This window comes from Aquarana catesbeiana, linkage group LG07 (assembly GCF_042186555.1).
Source record: "Aquarana catesbeiana isolate 2022-GZ linkage group LG07, ASM4218655v1, whole genome shotgun sequence".
Taxonomy (NCBI): Eukaryota; Metazoa; Chordata; class Amphibia; order Anura; family Ranidae; genus Aquarana; species Aquarana catesbeiana.
Window position 1 is genome coordinate 83,670,488 of NC_133330.1, and position 18,309 is coordinate 83,688,796.

At 43.8% G+C, this 18,309-nt stretch overlaps 1 protein-coding gene across 1 annotated transcript in view; it reads left to right on the top strand.

Moving 5' to 3' along the window:
* The window catches only part of CFAP92 (cilia and flagella associated protein 92 (putative)), a 303,652-nt gene that overhangs the window by 221,806 nt on the left and 63,537 nt on the right, over positions 1 to 18,309 (top strand). Inside the window, exon 16 of the mRNA XM_073592393.1 lies at positions 15,721 to 15,920. Coding sequence (XP_073448494.1) covers positions 15,721 to 15,920 — 200 coding nt within the window. The remainder of the gene's footprint in view (positions 1 to 15,720; positions 15,921 to 18,309) is intronic.

Consider the following 18,309-nt stretch of genomic DNA (forward strand, 5'->3'; position numbering starts at 1 on the left):
TAGTAGAAGCACCCTTTTGATCTAATACAGCCATGAGTCTTTTTGGGAAGGATGCAACAAGTTTTTCACACCTGGATTTGGGGATCCTCTGCCATTCCTCCTTGCAGATCCTCTCCAGTTCTGTCAGGTTGGATGGTAAACGTTGGTTGACAGCCATTTTTAGGTCTCTCCAGAGATGCACAATTGGGTTTAAGTCAGGGCTCTGGCTGGGCCATTCAAGAACAGTCACGGAGTTGTTGTGAAGCCATTCCTTTGTTATTTTAGCTGTGTGCTTACGGTCATTGTCTTGTTGAAAGGTAAACCTTCGGCCCAGTCTGAGGTTCTGAGCACTCTGGAGAAGGTTTTTGTCCAGGATATCCCAGCACTTGGCCGCATTCATTTTTCCCACGATTGCAACCAGTCGTCCTGTCCCTGCAGCTGAAACACCCCCACAGCATGATGCTGCCACCACCATGCTTCACTGTTGGGACTGAATTGGACAGGTGATGAGCAGTGCCTGGTTTTCTCCACACATACCGCTTAGAATTAAGGCCAAAAAGTTCTATCTTGGTCTCATCAGACCAGAGAATCTTATTTCTCACCATTTTGGAGTCCTTCAGGTGTTTTTTTTTATCAAACTCCATGCAGGCTTTCATGTGTCTTGAACTGAGGATAGACTTCCGTCGGGCCACTCTGCCATAAAGCCCCGACAGGTGGAGGGCTGCAGTGATGGTTGACTTTCTACAACTTTCTCCCATCTCCCGACTGCATCTCTGGAGCTCAGCCACAGTGATCTTTGGGTTCTTCTTTACCTCTCTCACCAAGGCTCTTCTCCCCCGATAGCTCAGTTTGGCCGGATGGCCAGCTCTAGGAAGGGTTCTGGTCGTTCCAAATGTCTTCTATTTAAGGATTATGGAGGCCACTTTGCTCTTAGGAACCTTAAGTGCAGCAGAAATTTTTTTTGTAACCTTGGCCAGATCTGTGCCTTGCCACAATTCTGTCTCTGAGCTCTTCCCGCAGTTCCTTTGACCTCATGATTCTCATTTGCTCTGTCATGCACTGTGAGCTGTAAGGTCTTATATACAGGTGTGTGACTTTCCTAATCAAGTCCAATCAGTATAACCACTTTAGCCCCGGACCATTATGCTGCCTAAGGACCAGAGGTCTTTTTCCAATTTGGCACTGCGTCGTTTTAACTGCTAATTGTAGGGTCATGCAATGCTGTACCCAAACGAAATTTGTGTCCTTTTCTTCCCACAAATAGAGCTTTCTTTTGATGGTATTTGATCACCTCTGTGGTTTTTATTTTTTGCGCTATAAACGGAAAAAGACCGAAAATTTTGAAAAAAAATGATATTTTTTTTCTATTTTATAAAAAAAAATCCAATAAACTCAATTTTAGTCATACATTTAGGCCAAAATGTATTCGGCCACATGTCTTTGGTAAAAAAAATGTCAATAAGCGTATATTTATTGGTTTGCGCAAAAGTTATAGCGTCTACAAACTAGGGTACATTTTCTGGAATTTACACAGCTTTTAGTTTATGACTGCCTATGTCATTTCTTGAGGTGCTAAAATGGCAGGGCAGTACAACCCCCCCCCCCAAATGAACCCATTTTGAAAAGTAGACACCCCAAGGAAATTGCTGAGAGGCATGTTGAGCCCATTGAATATTTATTTTTTTTGTCCCAAGTGATTGAATAATGACAAAAAAAAAAAAAAATATTTACAAAAAGTTGTCACTAAATGATATATTGCTCACACAGGCCATGGGCCTAGGTGGAATTGCACCCCAAAATACATTCAGCTGCTTCTCCTGAGTATGGGGATACCACATGTGTGGGACTTTTTGGGAGCCTAGCCTCGTACGGGGCCCCGAAATCCAATCACCGCCTTCAGGATTTCTAAGGGTGTAAATTTCTGATTTCACTCTTCACTGCCTATCACAGTTTCGGAGGCCATGGAATGCCCAGGTGGCACAAAACCCCCCCAAATGACCCCATTTTGGAAAGTAGACACCCCAAGCTATTTGCTGAGAGGCATGGTGAGTATTTTGCAGCTCTCATTTGTTTTTGAAAATGAAGAAAGACAAGAAAAAACATTTTTTTTTTTTGTCAGGACAGGAGGGACAATAATAGCGGGTGTCACGCCTATATCCGCGCTTGCTGTAGACACGACATCTTTTTTGGGGGGTTTGTTGGGTAGGGGTACTCGGGAGGACATAAAGAAAATGCCTCTCATGCAGCTGACTGCATTTGGTTGGGGATGTGAATGGGGGAAGTACGGGTGCTGCAGAAGTGGTGGGTTCCCAATTAGGATTAGGCGAATTGGCGAATGCAGCAGGAAGGGCATTATGGGCACGACGGGCCTGTGTTTGTCTTTTTGGTGGCAGTGGGACACTACTTGTGCTTGCCACCTCACCAGCTTGAACTGCACTTATGGGACTCGCCACGTCACCAAGTGTTACTGCAGTGCTGGTTTGACTACGACCGGGGTGTACTAGGCCGCTGGTGCTTGCCAGTTCACCAAAACGCTACCAAAAAATCTGTTAGCGATCGCAGGGATCAGGCCTGACTCTGCGAACGCTGCAGTTATGCGTTTAGTGTTTTGTAAGTGTCAGTGATCGATCGATACTGCACTTGGGTGGGCTGGGCTGGGCCGGGCGGAGGGGCAAAACGCAGGTGCTAGCAGGTATCTGGGCTGATCCCGCTAACACTGTGTTTTTGGGAACCCTAAACTGCTGGGGACGCTAGTATAGATCTGATCGGATCAGATATTGATCCGTTCAGGTACTATACCACTAAGGGAGGCGTATGCTGCGTGCATGGGTGTTAGCGGTACTGGCGCTAACCTGACGCTGCTTGGGGCTAGTGCTTGCCAGTTCACCAAAATGCTACCAAAAAAACTGTAAGCGATCGCAGGGATCAGGCCTGACTCTGCGAACGCTGCAGTTATGTGTTTAGTGTTTTGTAAGTGACAGTGATCGATCGATACTGCACTTGGGTGGGCTGGGCAGAGGGGCAAAACGCAGGTGCTAGCAGGTATCTGGGCTGATCCCGCTAACACTGCGTTTTTGGGAACCCTAAACTGCTGGGGACGCTAGTATAGATCTGATCGGATCAGATATTGATCCGTTCAGATACTATACCACTAAGGGAGGCGTATGCTGCGTGCGTGGATGTTAGCGATACTGGCGCTAACCTGACACTGCCTGGGGCTGGTGCTTGCCAGTTCACCAAAATGCTACCAAAAAAACTGTTAGCGATCACAGGGATCAGGCCTGACTCTGCGAACGCTGCAGTTATGTGTTTAGTGTTTTGTAAGTGACAGTGATCGATCGATACTGCACTTGGGTGGGCTGGGCTGGGCCGGGCGGAGGGGCAAAACGCAGGTGCTAGCAGGTATCTGGGCTGATCCCACTACCACTGCGTTTTTGGGAACCCTAAACTGCTGGGGACGCTAGTATAGATCTGATCAGATCAGATATTGATCCGTTCAGATACTATACCACTAAGGGAGGCGTATGCTGCGTGCCTGGGTGTTATTGGTTCTGGCGCTAATCTGATGCTGCCTGGGGAGACGCATATCACCGCCGGGCAATCAGGGGGCTAAACCTTTATTCGGTAATAAACGGCGGGTGCCCTGACACTATAAAAAATAAAAGAACTAACCAGCGTCACCCATAACAGTTATACGGTGATCAGTGGTGAAAGGGTTAACTAGGGGGCAATCAAGGGGTTAAAACATTTATTAGGTAGTATATGGGGGTCCCTGTCGCTATAAAACGCTGACGGCGAACCTAAATATTTACGTCCCTAACTAGCGTCACCAGCGACACTAATACAGCGATCAGAAAAATGATCGCTTAGTGACACTGGCGACGGGGGGTGATCAAGGGGTTAAAACTTTATTAGGGGGGGGTTAGGGGGGTACCCTAGACCTAAAGGGGGCTAACTCTAACTGTCCTAAAACAGTAACTGTCACAAACTGACACCATGCAGTAATCAGAAAAAAAAAAAAAAAACTGCTTGGTGTCAGTTTGTGACAGGGGGGGGGGGGGGGGTGTGATTGGGGGGTGATCGGGGGGGATCGGGGGTGTTTTGTGTGCCTGGCATGTTCTACTGTGTGTGTAGTGTGTTTTCACTCACAGTGCAGTCTTCTCTCCTTGGCGCCGGAACGGAAAATACCGAGCCGAGGAGAGATGACATAATTTCCTTTGCTGTTGTTTAGCATACAGCAGCAAAGGAATGTTCTCATTGGCCGGCGGCAAACGCGAGGGGGAGGGCCACGAACGGATGGCCTCCCCCTCACCTCCGATCGCCTGGGGACAAAAGAGGACCGCCTCGGGCACCGGGGGGGGTCCGATCGGACCCCCCACCCACGGGAGGCAGATCACATAGATGTACGTGATTTTGCCTGCCCGTGCCGCCTTGCCGACGTACATCGGCGTGAGGCGGTCCTTAAGTGGTTAATCAAACACAGCTGGACTCAAATGAAGGTGTAGAACCATCTCAAGGATGATCATAAGAAATGGACAGCACCTGAGTTAAATATATGAGTGTCACAGCAAAGGGTCTGAATACTTAGGACCATGTGATATTTCAGATTTTCTTTTTTAATAAATCTGCAAAAATATCAACAATTCTGTGTTTTTCTGTCATATGGGATGCTGTGTGTACATTAATGAGGAAAAAATGAACTTAAATGATTTTAGCAAATGGCTGCAATATAACAAAGAGTGAAAAATTTAAGGGGGTCTGAATACTTTCCGTCCCCACTGTATTAGGTAATCTATATATAACAAGCCATACTCTAAAGTGCCATACAGTGCCTTGCAAAAGTATTCACCCCTTGACTTTTTACCTATTTTGTTACATTACAGCCTTTAGTTCAATCTTTTTTTTAATCTGAAATATATTTGATGGATCAGAACACAATAGTCTAAGTTGGTGAAGTAAAATTAGAAAAATATATACATAAAACTATTTTTCAGAAATAAAAAACTGATAATTGGCATGTGCGTATGTATTCACCCCCTTTATTATGAAGCCCATAAAAAGCTCTGGTGCAACCAATTACCTTCAGAAGTCACATAATTAGTGAAATGATGTCCACCTGTGTGCAATCTAAGTGTCACATGATCTGTCATTACATATACACACCTTTTTGAAAGGCCCCAGAGGCTGCAACACCTAAGCAAGAGGCACCACTAACCAAACACTCCCATGAAGACCAAGGAACTCTCCAAACAAGTAAGGGACAATGTTGTTGAGAAGTACAAGTCAGAGTTAGGTTATAAAAAAAATATCCAAATCTTTGATGATCCCTAGGAGCACCATCAAATCTATCATAACCAAATGGAAAGAACATGGCACAACAGCAAACCTGCCAAAAGACACCAAAACTCACGGACCGGGCAAGGAAGGTATTAATCAGAAAGGCAGCACAGAGACCTAAGGTAACCCTAGAGGAGCTGCAGAGTTCCACAGCAGAGACTGGAGTATCTGTACATAGGACGACAATAAGCCGTACACTCCATAGAGTTGGGCTTTATGGCAGAGTGACCAGAAGAAAGCCATTACTTTCAGAAAAAAACAAAATGGCACGTTTTGAGTTTGCGAAAAGGCATGTGGGAGACTTCCAAAATGTATGGAGGAAGGTGCTCTGGTCTGATGAGACTTGAATTGAATTTTTTGGCCATCAAAGAATTTTTTGGCCATCAAAGAAACTGCCGCAAACCCAACACATCACATCACCCAAAGAACACCATCCCCACACTGAAACATGGTGGTGGCAGCATCATGCTGTGGGGATGTTTTTCAGCAGTCGGGATTGGGAAACTGGTCAGAGCTGAGGGAAAGATGGATGGTGCTAAATACAGGGATATTCTTGAGAAAAACCTGTACCACTCAGTGTGTGATTTGAGGCTAGGATGGAGGTTCACCTTCCAGCAGGACAATGACCCCAAGCACACTGCTAAAGCAACACTTGAAAGGTTTAAAGGGAAACATGTAAATGTGTTGAAATGGCCCAGCCCTCAATCCAATAGAAAATCTGTGGTCAGACTTAAAGATTGCTGTTCACAAGCGCAAACCATCCAACTTGAAGGAGCTGGAGCAGTTTTGCAAGGAGGAATGGGAAAAAACCCAGTGATAAGATGTGGCAAGCTCATAGTGACTTGTCCAAAGCGACTTGGAGCTGTGATAGCCGCAAAAGGTGGCTATACACAGTATTGACTTTAGGGGGGTGAATAGTTATGCACATTGACTTTTTCTGTTATTTTGTCCTATTTGTTGTTTGCTTCACAATAAAAAAAAAAAACATCTTCAAAGTTGTGAGCATGTTCTGTAAATTAAATGATGCAAATCCTCAAACAATCCATGTTAATTCTAGGTTGTGAAGCAACAAAACTCGGAAAATGCCAAGGGGGGTGTAAACATTTGCAAGGCACTGTATGTGTAAATATAAAAAAAAAAAAAATATATATATATATATATATATATATATATACACACACACACACATACAGTGGGTAAAATAAGTATTGAACACATTACCATTTTTCTCGGTAAATATATTTCTAAATGTGCTGTTGACATGAAATTTTCACCACGTCGGTAACAACCCATGCAATCCATACATACAAAGAAACCGAAACAAATACGTTCAGAAATTCAGTTATGTCTAATAAAATGGAATGACACAGAGACTAAGGCTTCATTCTCACGAGGCGGATCTGCTACCACGGAGTCCCCCTCTGTCCGCCAGCTCAGTGGGAGATCTCTCCGTTGATCTCTGCTGAGCCGGCGGATGACAGGTCCCTCTCTGCTCAGGGAGGGGCTTGTCGAGCACTGCTGGTTGCTATGGAGAGATCGGGCGAAAACAAACATCATGTCCGTTTTCATCAGATCTCACCCGATCCGCCAGGGATGGATGCGAACGTAGGGCCATCCGTCTGACTTTAGCTGATTGGACCGGGTCGGATGTCAGCGAACATGTCACCGCTGACATCCGTCGCTCCATAGACTAGCATGGAGCGCCCGTTCAGGTCTGCTGACAAAACTGACAGGCGGACCTGAACGGTCTGACAGTGTGAAATGGGCCAAAGTATTGATGAACACATGAAGTAAGGGAAGTGCAAAAAGGCATGGAAAGTCAAGACACCAGCTGTAATCCATCAGTAATTAGAAAGCAATCCTGCCCCTTGTCAGTATAAATTAATATCTGCTGGTTCAGTCTCATGGCCTATAAAAAGGTGTCTCATTACAAGGTGTCACACAAGAAACATCTCATGATGGGTAAAAGCATAGAGCTCTCTTGAGACCTTTGCAAACTTATTGTTGCAAAACACACTGATGGTATTGGTTACAGGATTTCCAAACTTCTGAATGTTCTAGTGAGCACTGTTGGAGCCATAAAACAGAAGTGGAAAGAACATCTGTCATTACCAACAAAGGATTTTGTATGAAGTATTAAAAAAATTTCAGTTAGCGTGTTCAATACTTTTTCCCTGTGTCATTCCATTTTATTACACATATTTTAATTTCTGAACTTATATGTTTTGGTTTCTTTGTATGTATGAATTGCATAGGTTGTTACTGACATGTGGTGAAAGTTTGGTGTATTAAAATAAGGGGGGGATCCCTCGCGCTATCAAAGTGAACGATGAGTTATGTTTATAGTAAATAATAAATTGCTGCTAGACCTGAAAAGTGCATACAGTGCACTTACAGTGGGTATAATATAAAGAGTGATCAGCGCAACTTATTAACAGCTATGTGTATCTTAAAATGAATGTGTAAATATTGCTATGCAAACAAATAACTATGTGCAACTTCAATAAACAATGATATACTAGTAATCCTGTATGAGTAAATATGCGTAAACGCATGCAATAATAAATCCTATATATAAGGGTAATAATGGCTACTCTCAGTATATGAGTAATGAAATAATCAATTCCTTATAATCAGATGATAATAACGATATAATAGTCCGCTAACTCAGAAATAAAGGTGCAGGAGTGCAAAAGTGCTTATGTGCAACAAAGTATCAAAAAAGTGTATATAAATATACATAAACGCAGTGCAAGTTTGGTGTATTGTTTTGCAAAAGAAATACTCTTGTGCTCCAGGGCTAGTGCTCCTTAACCACTTGCCAACCGCCGCACGAACATTTACGTCGCTTTAAAGTTGCCGCCGTCCGCACGACCCTGCTGCGAGCTCCGTGAGTGTAAGGGTCCCGCGGGCTCGATGTCCGTGGGGATACCCGCGATCGTCTCACGGAGAGGAAGAACGGGGAAATGCTAATGTAAACAAGCATTTCCCCATTCTTCCTAGTGACAGGACACTGATCACAGCTCCCTGTGATTGGGAGCGGTGATCAGTGTCATGACACACGTAGCCCATCTCCCTACAGTGAGAACACATCCCTAGGACACACTTAAACCCTGCAGCGCCCCCTCCTGGATAACCCCTTCACTGCCAGTCACATTTACACAGTAATCAATGCATTTTTAATCACACTGATCGCAGTATAAATGTGAATGGTCCCAAAATAGCACCAAAAGTGTCCGATCTGGCCGCCATAATGTCGCAGTCACCATAAAAATCGCTGATCGCCACCATTACTAGTAAAAAAAAAAAATATTATGAATAAAAATGCCATAAAACTATCCCCTATTTTGTAGACGCTATAACTTTTGTGCAAACCAATCAATAATTGCTTATTGCGATTATGTGGAAGAATATGTATCGGCCTAAACTGAGGAAAAAAATATATTAAAAGGATATTATAGCAAAAAGTAAAAAAAAGTAATGCGTTTTTTTCAAAATTGTCGCTCTTTTTTTGTTTACATCGCAAAAAATAAAAACCGCAGAGGTGATCAAATACCACCAAAAGAAAGCTCTATTTGTGGGGAAATAAGAACGTCAATTTTGTTTGGGAGCCACGTCGCACGACCGCATAATTGTCAGTTAAAGCAACGCAGTTGCGAATCGCAAAAAGTGCTCTGGTCTTTGGCCAGCAAAATGGTCCGGGGCTTAAGTGGTTAAGATGCCTCACTCAACAGAATAAATTGACCTGTTAAAACCAAGGTTTAAATGCACTTCGGAATTTTCCCACCTTTTAGTTAGATCACTCCTCTCCATCACTATGCATAGGTAATAGTATCGCATCAGTCTACCTTCTCCTTCACATAAACCAGCAGGAAAGGCTCCTGTAGGTGATCTAAATGCCTCTACATTACTGTATAATTTTCCATGGCTATAGCTGCTTGCATACTGTGTAGAAATTAACCAGCAAACCCTAATAAAAAGAAACCCTAATAATAAGTAAGGATGGCATGAAGAAAATTTAGAAAAATCTATTATGACAAATGTCACTGTATAAATATAAACTTTGCCTTCCTTAAAAGTTAGCTTCAGTGAGAAACTTGGCATTTACCATATTTATCGGCGTAAAACACGCACCTTTTTCCCCTAAAATTAGAGAGTAAACCGTGCCTGCGTGTTATACGCCGATACTTGTTTTTTTTACCAACGGGGGACAGGGATTGGGGGCTCCGCCCCAGCTGTCCTTCTGCTCCTCCCCCTCTGAGTATAGCTTTAGATTGGAGGAGAGCAGTCACGTGACTGGGTCCATGAAAGAACAGTGCTAATGAGGTATTTAGAGGCTTCAATTTACAATGAAAGTGACACAGGAGGAGCAGTGTATGAGTCGGGGCTGGCAGTGATTTAGAGTGTTTAGTGTTTGTATGCTGGCAGTGCTGTCCCAGGAGACTGGGGGTCTCCTGGGAGTGCAGGGGGCTTTATAATGAAAGGGGGCTGTGTAATGTGCAGGAGTCTGTGTACTTTGCAGGGGGAGGGTGCTATGTAATGTAAAGGGGGCTGCATAATGTGCAGGAGACTGTTGACTGTGGAGGGGGCTGCGGAAAGTTTTTTTTCCTGAAACTTCCCTCTTAAAATTAGGGTGCATGTTATACGCCAATAAATACGGTACTTTCATTTAAAAACATTTTCTTGTCTGGAAAGCAATTGGTCACTCCCATAGGTCTGATGCTGGAATCTATCATGAAGGCAGAGCATCTGGTATTGCAGGCTGACTTGCTTGAGTAGTTTTAGGGCTGGTTGTCTGCTGTGCGCTCTGACTCAACTGGCAGGTTTGGGTTCTGGCGATTGTGTCAGTAGTATAAATACAGTGCAGTGTCCAGGGGTCAGTAGTATGTATGGCAGTGTACAGAGGTCAGTAGAATGTATTGCAATGTATGGGGGTCATTAGTATGTAGAATGGTGTACCGGGGTCAGTGGTTTGTAAGTCAGTGTACATGGATTAGTAGTTTCTCTTTTTTTTATTTTTTTTTTTTTATTTATTTTTTTTTAGAATTTTAAAACGGCATATGTGCTTGCACATGATTAGATGATGGATGTCAGCAGAACTTTACCTCATTAATGCTCTGAGTTGAGTTGCATCTTGATAAAGCACGGTCCTTTACCCCGCAGGGTCCCGACGCGCTTACAAACACATACACATAATAGGGACAATTTATAGACAGGATCTGATTAACCTACCAGCATGTCTTTGGAGTGTGGGAGGAAACCGGAGTACCCAGGGGAAACCCACGCAGGCACAGGGAGAACATGCAAACTCCAGGCAGATGGTGTCGTGGTCAGGATTTGAACCAGCGACCCTATTGCTGCTAGGTGAGAGTGCTAACCACTACACCACTGTACTGCCTGGATTAGTAGTTTCTAAAGCTGAGTACAGGGGTCATGAATATATAGGGAAGTGCACAGTGGTCATTAGTTTGTAGGGTAGTGCACAAGGATCAATAGTATGTAGGGCAATGTACAGAGGTCATTGGTTTTTAGGTCAGAGTACCAGGGTCAACAGTTTGTAGGGGAGATTTTAGGGGTCAGCAGGGCAGAGGACAGGGAGCAAGCTGGATCAGAGATTTTACCCTATGCAGAGCAGGGAAGTGATGGTGACACATTGCTGTTTGCTTTTTTTGGCACGCTTATCTCCACTGGCCTCCTCTCTCGTTCATCCCAAATCATGTCACATACAAGCGCCTGGAAAGGATGGGAGAGGAAGGCGGTGGGGATCAGCGCAGTACACTTATGCATGCTGCTTCCCTGTGCCGCTCTTTAGGTGGGGAGGGAGCACTTCAAACAGAGGGTCTGCAAGATGAGGACACAGTCTACCCATTGCCTTCCCATGATCGACGGATAAATTGCGATCAATGAGTTGTTGAACCCAGTTCTAGAAGGTATGAGCTGAAGGTGTCAGCCTTGCAAAGCTAGGCAACAGAGGCTTGATGTTGGATTGCCCAGAAAACACGCACCAATCTAGTGGAATGGATACATAAGAGTGTAGGAGGTGCCTTATCTTTTAGAGTTTAAACTCTTGAGATAAGTTGTCTTATCCACCTGCCAAAAATGAAATTTTATGAAGGATGTCCTTTGTGAGACCCTAATGACAACACAAAGCCTTTGGGGTGCTTAAAGCAGAGTTCCACCCTAAAGTGGAACTTCCGCTTATTTGTCTCTCCCCCCCTCCGGTGCCACATTTGGTACCTTTTGAAGTGGGAGAGAGGAGCGGATACCTGTCTTTGATAGGTAATCTGTCCCTACTTCCCGGGAGACCTGCCCTTGGCGCATTACGTCAGCAGCTCAGCTCCCTCCTCCTTCCCCCCGCCACTGGACCAGTAGGAGAGCTCAGCGGTGCCTCGCACATGCGCAGTAGGGACCCGGCATGAAGCTGTAATGCTTCACTACCAGGTTCCCGTACCGGCAATAGCGGGGGCAGCACCGACAACTGATTGAAACATCAGCTGTGGTGCTGACATCGCCGGACTCCAGGACAGTCCAGCGATGTTCTGGATGGACATCGCCGGACTGTCAGCACACACTATATAGCTCCCATAGACAATGCTGTACAGAGCCATTAATGAGCAGCTCACCTTTGTCCAGTCCTAAGCATACCACCCCTGTCATCTCCCCTCCTCCCGGGCACTGTCATGCTCCTCCGAGCACTTGCGCACACACACACCCAGAGTGCTGAGAGCCAGGCACATGTAGTGGGTGAGGAAGGAGATGTCAGCAGTGCTCATTGGATATCGGGAACAGGTCTCTGCAGTGTAATGTAAGTTAACCGCTGATTTGCAATGTGGTGGGCAGGGCAGTGTGTGTGTAAGCAGCCAAAGGCTAGTCCTGCAGGATGCAGCTGCTAACGGGAATGGTGTTCCTGCTGTGGAACAAGTACAGGATTGCTGTTCCCATGTGTTCCTGCAGGACTCAACCCTGCTGTTACCTGAAAGCTCTGAGTTCTTAAGAGGGCAAGAAGAGGTGACAGTACCTTTGTGAAAACTCTGGGTGCAGAGGATAGGCCAAATTGCAGTGCAACAGTTTGGAAGTGTTTGTCTTCTACTTCCAAGTGCCGGAAGCACTGATGAGGAAGGTAAATGGGAATATGTAGATAAGCATCTTGCATGTCTACTGATGCTAAGTATTTCCCTTATCTGAGAGAGGCAGTAACCAACTTTGCAGATTCCATGTGAAGGGATTTTAGGTCCAGGATAGGACGAATACCCTTGTTGGGTTAAAGCACCATAAACAAGTTTGAATAGAATTCTTTGAACCTTTCCTCCAGAAGGACTGGAATGACCCTTGCCTGGGACAAGATATGGTTTAGATGGTCTGCAGATCTGACTGTCTTTGAAAGGTTTTTAGTTTGAGAGAAGAAAGTGGTCAGGGGGTAGAGATTTTGAATTCCATTTTGTACACTTTTGAAGCAACCAACAGAACCCAGAAAAAAGCAAACTGTAACTGATGCGCCCCCCCCCCCCCCCCCCATTTATGGGTGAGTGGCCCTTTTGCAACAAAAGGTTTGAGTTTTGGCTTGGGAAGCCTGAGGAGGGCAATGGCACACTTCTTTTTCAGGAGGTAGAAGCCCCAAATTAAGGGGGTTTGGAAACCTTCCATTGTAGAAGTATTTTCCCTCTGTGACATCATTGATGACTTTGTCAAGTGCTTCAAAAGTCCTTTTTCAAAGGGTATACATATGTGGTGACATTTGCAAGCAGCTTCTCCTCCAGCCTGGAGGAGAGATGTGGGGTCTTATTGAAAAAGGGTCTGCTACAGTGTGCTACAGTGTGTTCGGGCGGTACCGGCGGGTGGGGCGGGTCTGACGGAGGTGGTGCCTGAGCGTGTCGTGTGATGTCATGGTGCAAGGGAGCCAAGCATATTTTACTTATTTGCAGCGTAAATACTGAAATTTGCACTTAAAACTGTAATTTTGCACTTGGAAATGCCAGTAAAAACTTGGCTGTGCCAGTAGATTTCAATCTGTTTGGTTGGCAACACTGGCGTGCAACAATTCTAGCACTAGACCTCCTCTGTAACTCTAAACTGGTAACCTGTAAAAAAATTTAAAGCCTCGCCTATGGAGATTTTTAAGTAATGAAGTTTGGCACCATTCCATGATTGTGCGCAATTTTAAAGCATGACAGGTATCTATTTACTCAGCGTAACATCATCTTTCACATTATACAAAAAAATTGGGCTAACTTTACTGTTTTGTTATTTTTTAATTCATGAAACCGTTTTTTTTCCCCAAAAAAAGGCGTATGAAAAATTATTGCGCAAATACCATGTGAGATAAAAAGTTGCAATGATCGCCATTTTATTCCCTAGGGTGTCTGCTAAAAAAACATAATGTTTGGGGGTTCTGAGTAGTTTTCTAGCAAAAAAATGATGATTTTTACATGAAGGAGAGAAGTGCCAGAATAGCCTGGTATTGAAGTGGTTAAAAAAAACTGTAAGAAGTGAGGCTACAGTGTCAGAATAGTACAAGGTAAATCTGTTTTACCTGTCCTCGTCACTGGTCTTAATCAGGGTCCAGGCTTCACCTGTCAGGGTGGGCATAACCCCCGGAGAGGTCTCCAGGGTCTGAGTTCCATAGAGATGGACCACTGCCCTGGACCTGTATAGCACTCTGCAGCTATATACACCCATTGCACTGCCGGGGTGAGCGTCCATGAAGGTTCCAGTGCCTGAAGCAACAGAACAGGCTGTCAACTGTCTGTGTACAGCTTCCAAGATTATACTGATTATACTTCAGATGCTTCTATTGTTGAATTAGCAGACAGTTATGAGTTGCTTGAAGAAAACAATATACTAATGAAGCAAATCATTTTTCTGTAAGGGAGAAGAGGTCCATCACCTTAGAACAGTAGGAAAAAACTTGAGGTCTCGCGAAGTGGGGTAGAGTTAGAGGGGTATGCCCAGGGGGGGCGTGTCCAGCAAAGCTTTGCCAGTGTCCAGTCGCCTGAAGGTACCAGCTATAACTCGGGGTCTATAAATATCTAGCCTGTGTCATGTACTATACAATTAAAGTTTAATTTTAAAATGCAAATGTTATGATATTATGAGCAATTAATTGTACATACTGTAAAAATATATTGCCTGGTAACTCAGGCTCAGGGTACAGGTCGAAGGTGGTAATTCCCCCTGTCCCCTTAGTACTTGGTGCCCAAGCAGTCCATTGCCATAACTGAGCATTGTCATCATATATGGGAAGGTGAAAGTGCCTTTTACTATGCAAATATCAACTTTTAGAAATTATATTTTAACACATTGGATAAGTGAATTTAGTTAAAGTGGTTGTAAACTCTCCCCCACAACTTTGTCCCATGTAAATCAGCATAAAAAACCCAAATGAACACTGCTTGTAGATATCTCCTTACTTTCTTAGTATTGTTGTAATCTTTTTTGTTCTTTAGAATGACCTCACTGAGCATACCCATATCTCCCCTGATTTACCGCACACTCTGTGTGCTTGTGTGTCTATTATCAGGACTTCCTACTGCACAACACTGAAATCCCACGAGACTGCATAATCACTCAGAGCTTCCTATTACACCCCATGTGACCATGTCTTGGGCATTGGACAGCATTACTGCAGTCTTATCAGCTGAAGCTGATAAGATTGACATAGGCAAACACTAGATAATCTGCACAATTAAATACTATGAAATAAAACAAGTCAGCTATGAGCAGGGAAGCAGGGTTGCCATAGAAACTTTGGATTGAGAAGGAGGCTTGGTTAACAGTGCAGGAAGTGCTCAATGTAAGGGCGGAAATACACTCTACTCTAGAAATACACTCTACTTAAGATGGCGCTGCCTTACCCCCGGAAACAAGTTTTTTAAAGTTTCTTTAAACAGTAAGTAATATGTGATTTGGTAATTAATATGGGATTTGGGCTGGATTACAGTGGCTATAGTTTGATAATTACTTATAATGGACTAAATGAAAAGAAGCATCAGAGTGGGAGAGTTTACTTCCTCTTTAACAGGGTGGTGAGATATAGGTAGAAGCACACACTTTAGTGTGTCTGCTGATTACACTGTCAAACTTAGTTCATATATTTAAACATTGAGACAGATATTCGTTAATGTAAACAATCATATAAAAACTTACAAGTTAACTTTGAAAAGTTTACCATAAGTTGAACACCAAAGTAAAAACCATTGTTTGTAGGGTTGAATTCTCTGGGAGACAAAAGTCAATCTTTCCTTTTGCCTAAATAACAGCTAGACAAGCAGTGGAAAGTTCTGGATTTTGTCAAGAAGAATAGTTGATCATATGTACTACATCCACAGATTCCTCCATTGGGAACAATATCTAATAGTTTGTATGCAGCTGCGGCATAAGTTTTGATTGATGTTCTCTCTCTTGTAGATGATAATTTTAAGGAAGAACAAAAGGCTGCTCAAAGTCCTACAGAATATAAGCAGAAAATGAAATTCTATCGATGTCTGCCACAGACTGAGTTGACTTCGCAGGGACCTCAGGCCAGTAACCAGATAGCTAAACTCCAGGGATTGTTAAAAGACAAAGAAGCTAAAGTAGCTCTGCGGAAGCCTGGACTAGCACTGAAGGTATAAAGCTACATGTACTAATAATATATTTAATTGAAACTCATCAATATTTCTGTACTAGAAACTCTGGTCTTACCTTAAAACCAAAAGAATGGATGTACAAAACTGCCTTAAAAAGAGAGTGACAACTGTATGGAATGTTAACAGTGAGAGAAAATCATCTCTAGTGTGATGTTAAAGAGCAGAGATGGAGAAAGGGGGTGGAAAAGAAAAGATAAAAGTAATGGGACTTGCACAAGCATTTGCCCCCACACAGGTGTACAGGAAGCAAAAGTGACCAGCCACTAAGGAGGTCAGGAACAAAGACCATAGAGTAGCCCCCCTCCCTCTGGACACCAAATGCTTCAAAGGTACAGTGCCTTGAAAAAGTATTCATACATTTTTCACATTTTGTCATGTTACAACCAAAAACGTAAATGTATTTTATTGAGATTTTATGTGATAGACCAACACAAAGTGGCACATAATTGTGACATGGAAGGAAAATGATAAATGGCTTTCCAATTTTTTTTCAAATAAATATCTGAAAAGTATGGTGTGCATTTGTATTCAGCCCCCTTTGCTCTGATACCTCTAACTAAAATCTATTGCAAACATAGAGTCTACCTATGTGTAATTTATCTCTGTATAAATGCAGCTGTTCTGTGAAGCCCTCAGAGATTTCTTAGAGAATCTTAGGGAACAGGCAGCATCATGAAGTCCAAGGAACACACCAGACAGGTCAGGGATAAGGTTGTGGAGAAGTCTAAAGCGGAGACACTTTTTTTTTTTTTTAAAAGACTGCTCTGCATTTGTCCAAACATGTACATTAACATTTTACAACATGTCATCTGTGTTGCACTTTTACTTTCTTTAAAAATAGTTTTTAACTTACAGATCTCGGAAACAGGCAGGTTCCATTTTAGCTGTGGGCATCTGAAGCACTCCTGTCTTAATTTCTGGGATTTCTGTGCAGCTGGCTACCCAGCATGCACGTCCCGATCTCGCGCATGCGCAGTTATGCTGCTGCGCGGCTCTCTTTTCCGATAGGTTGCCAGGACACTGTGCCCGCAGTCAGTAAACTGTGCCCGCATTCCACATTTTTTTTTAAGGCCACCCATGCCACATACTCACTGGTCTGAACAGACCTCCTACACTTCCTCCCAGCGGATGCAGTGCTTCTAAAATGGTGCTTAACTCCTCCCATTCGCGTAATTTCCTGTCATCAAATAACAAGATTTTGGCAGTAGGCGATTTGCAAGGACTCCTGGATACATGACGCTGCTATCCCAGAAACCCTTGCGAATCTCCTAGTGATGTAATGGCCTAGGCGGGGACAGCTGGAAGTGCAGACTAAAGTAGTAAGTAAAAGGCATTTCCATTTAGAAAAATAATTTAAAAATTGCATTGGAAAAGGGATGAGATAAGGGGATACCATTCACAGAAAGTGCATAAAATGGGTGGAACTCCGCTTTAAAGCAGGGTTAGGTTATAAAAAAAAATATCCCAAGCGTTGAACATCTCACGAAGCACTGTTCAATCCATCATGCGAAAATGGAAAGAGTATGGCACAACGGCAAAACTACCAAGACATGGTCGTCCACCTAAACTGACAAGGCGGGAAAGGAGAGCATTAATCAGAGAAGCAGCCAAGAGGCCCAACTCTAGAGGAGCTGAAGAGATCCACAGGTCAGGTGGGAGAATCTGTCCACAGGACAACTATAAGTCGTGCACTCCACAAATCTGGCCTTTATGAAAGAGTGGCAAGAAGAAAGCCATTGTTGAAAGAAAGCCATAAGAAGTCCCATTTGCAGTTTGTGAGAAGCCATGTGGGGGACACAGCAAATATGTGGAAGAAGGTGCTCTGGTCAGATGAGACCAAAATTGAACTTTTTGGCCTAAAATCAAAACGCTATGTGTGATGGAAAATGAACACTGCACATCACCCTGAACACACCATCCCCACCGTGAAACATGGTGGTGGCAGCATCATGTTGTGGGGATGCTTTTCTTCAACAGGGACAGCGAAGCTGGTCAGAGTTGATGGGAAGACGGATGAAACCAAATACAGCACAATCTTAGAAGAAGACCTGTTAGTCTCCAAAAGACTTGAGACTTGGGGCGGAGGTTCAGCTTCCAGCAGGACAACAACCCTAAACATACAGCCAGAGATCAGGGGTCTCCAAACTATGGCTCTCCAGTTGTTCAGGAACTATAATTCCCATCATACCTAGTCATGTCTGTGAATGTCAGAGTTTTACAATGGCTCATGGGATGTGTAGTTCCGCAACAGGGCCGTAGTTTGGAGATCCCTGGTTTAGATCAAAACATATTCGTGTGTTAGAATGGCCCAGTCAAAGTCCAGACCTAAATCCAATATAGAATCTGTGGCAAGACTTAAAAATTACTG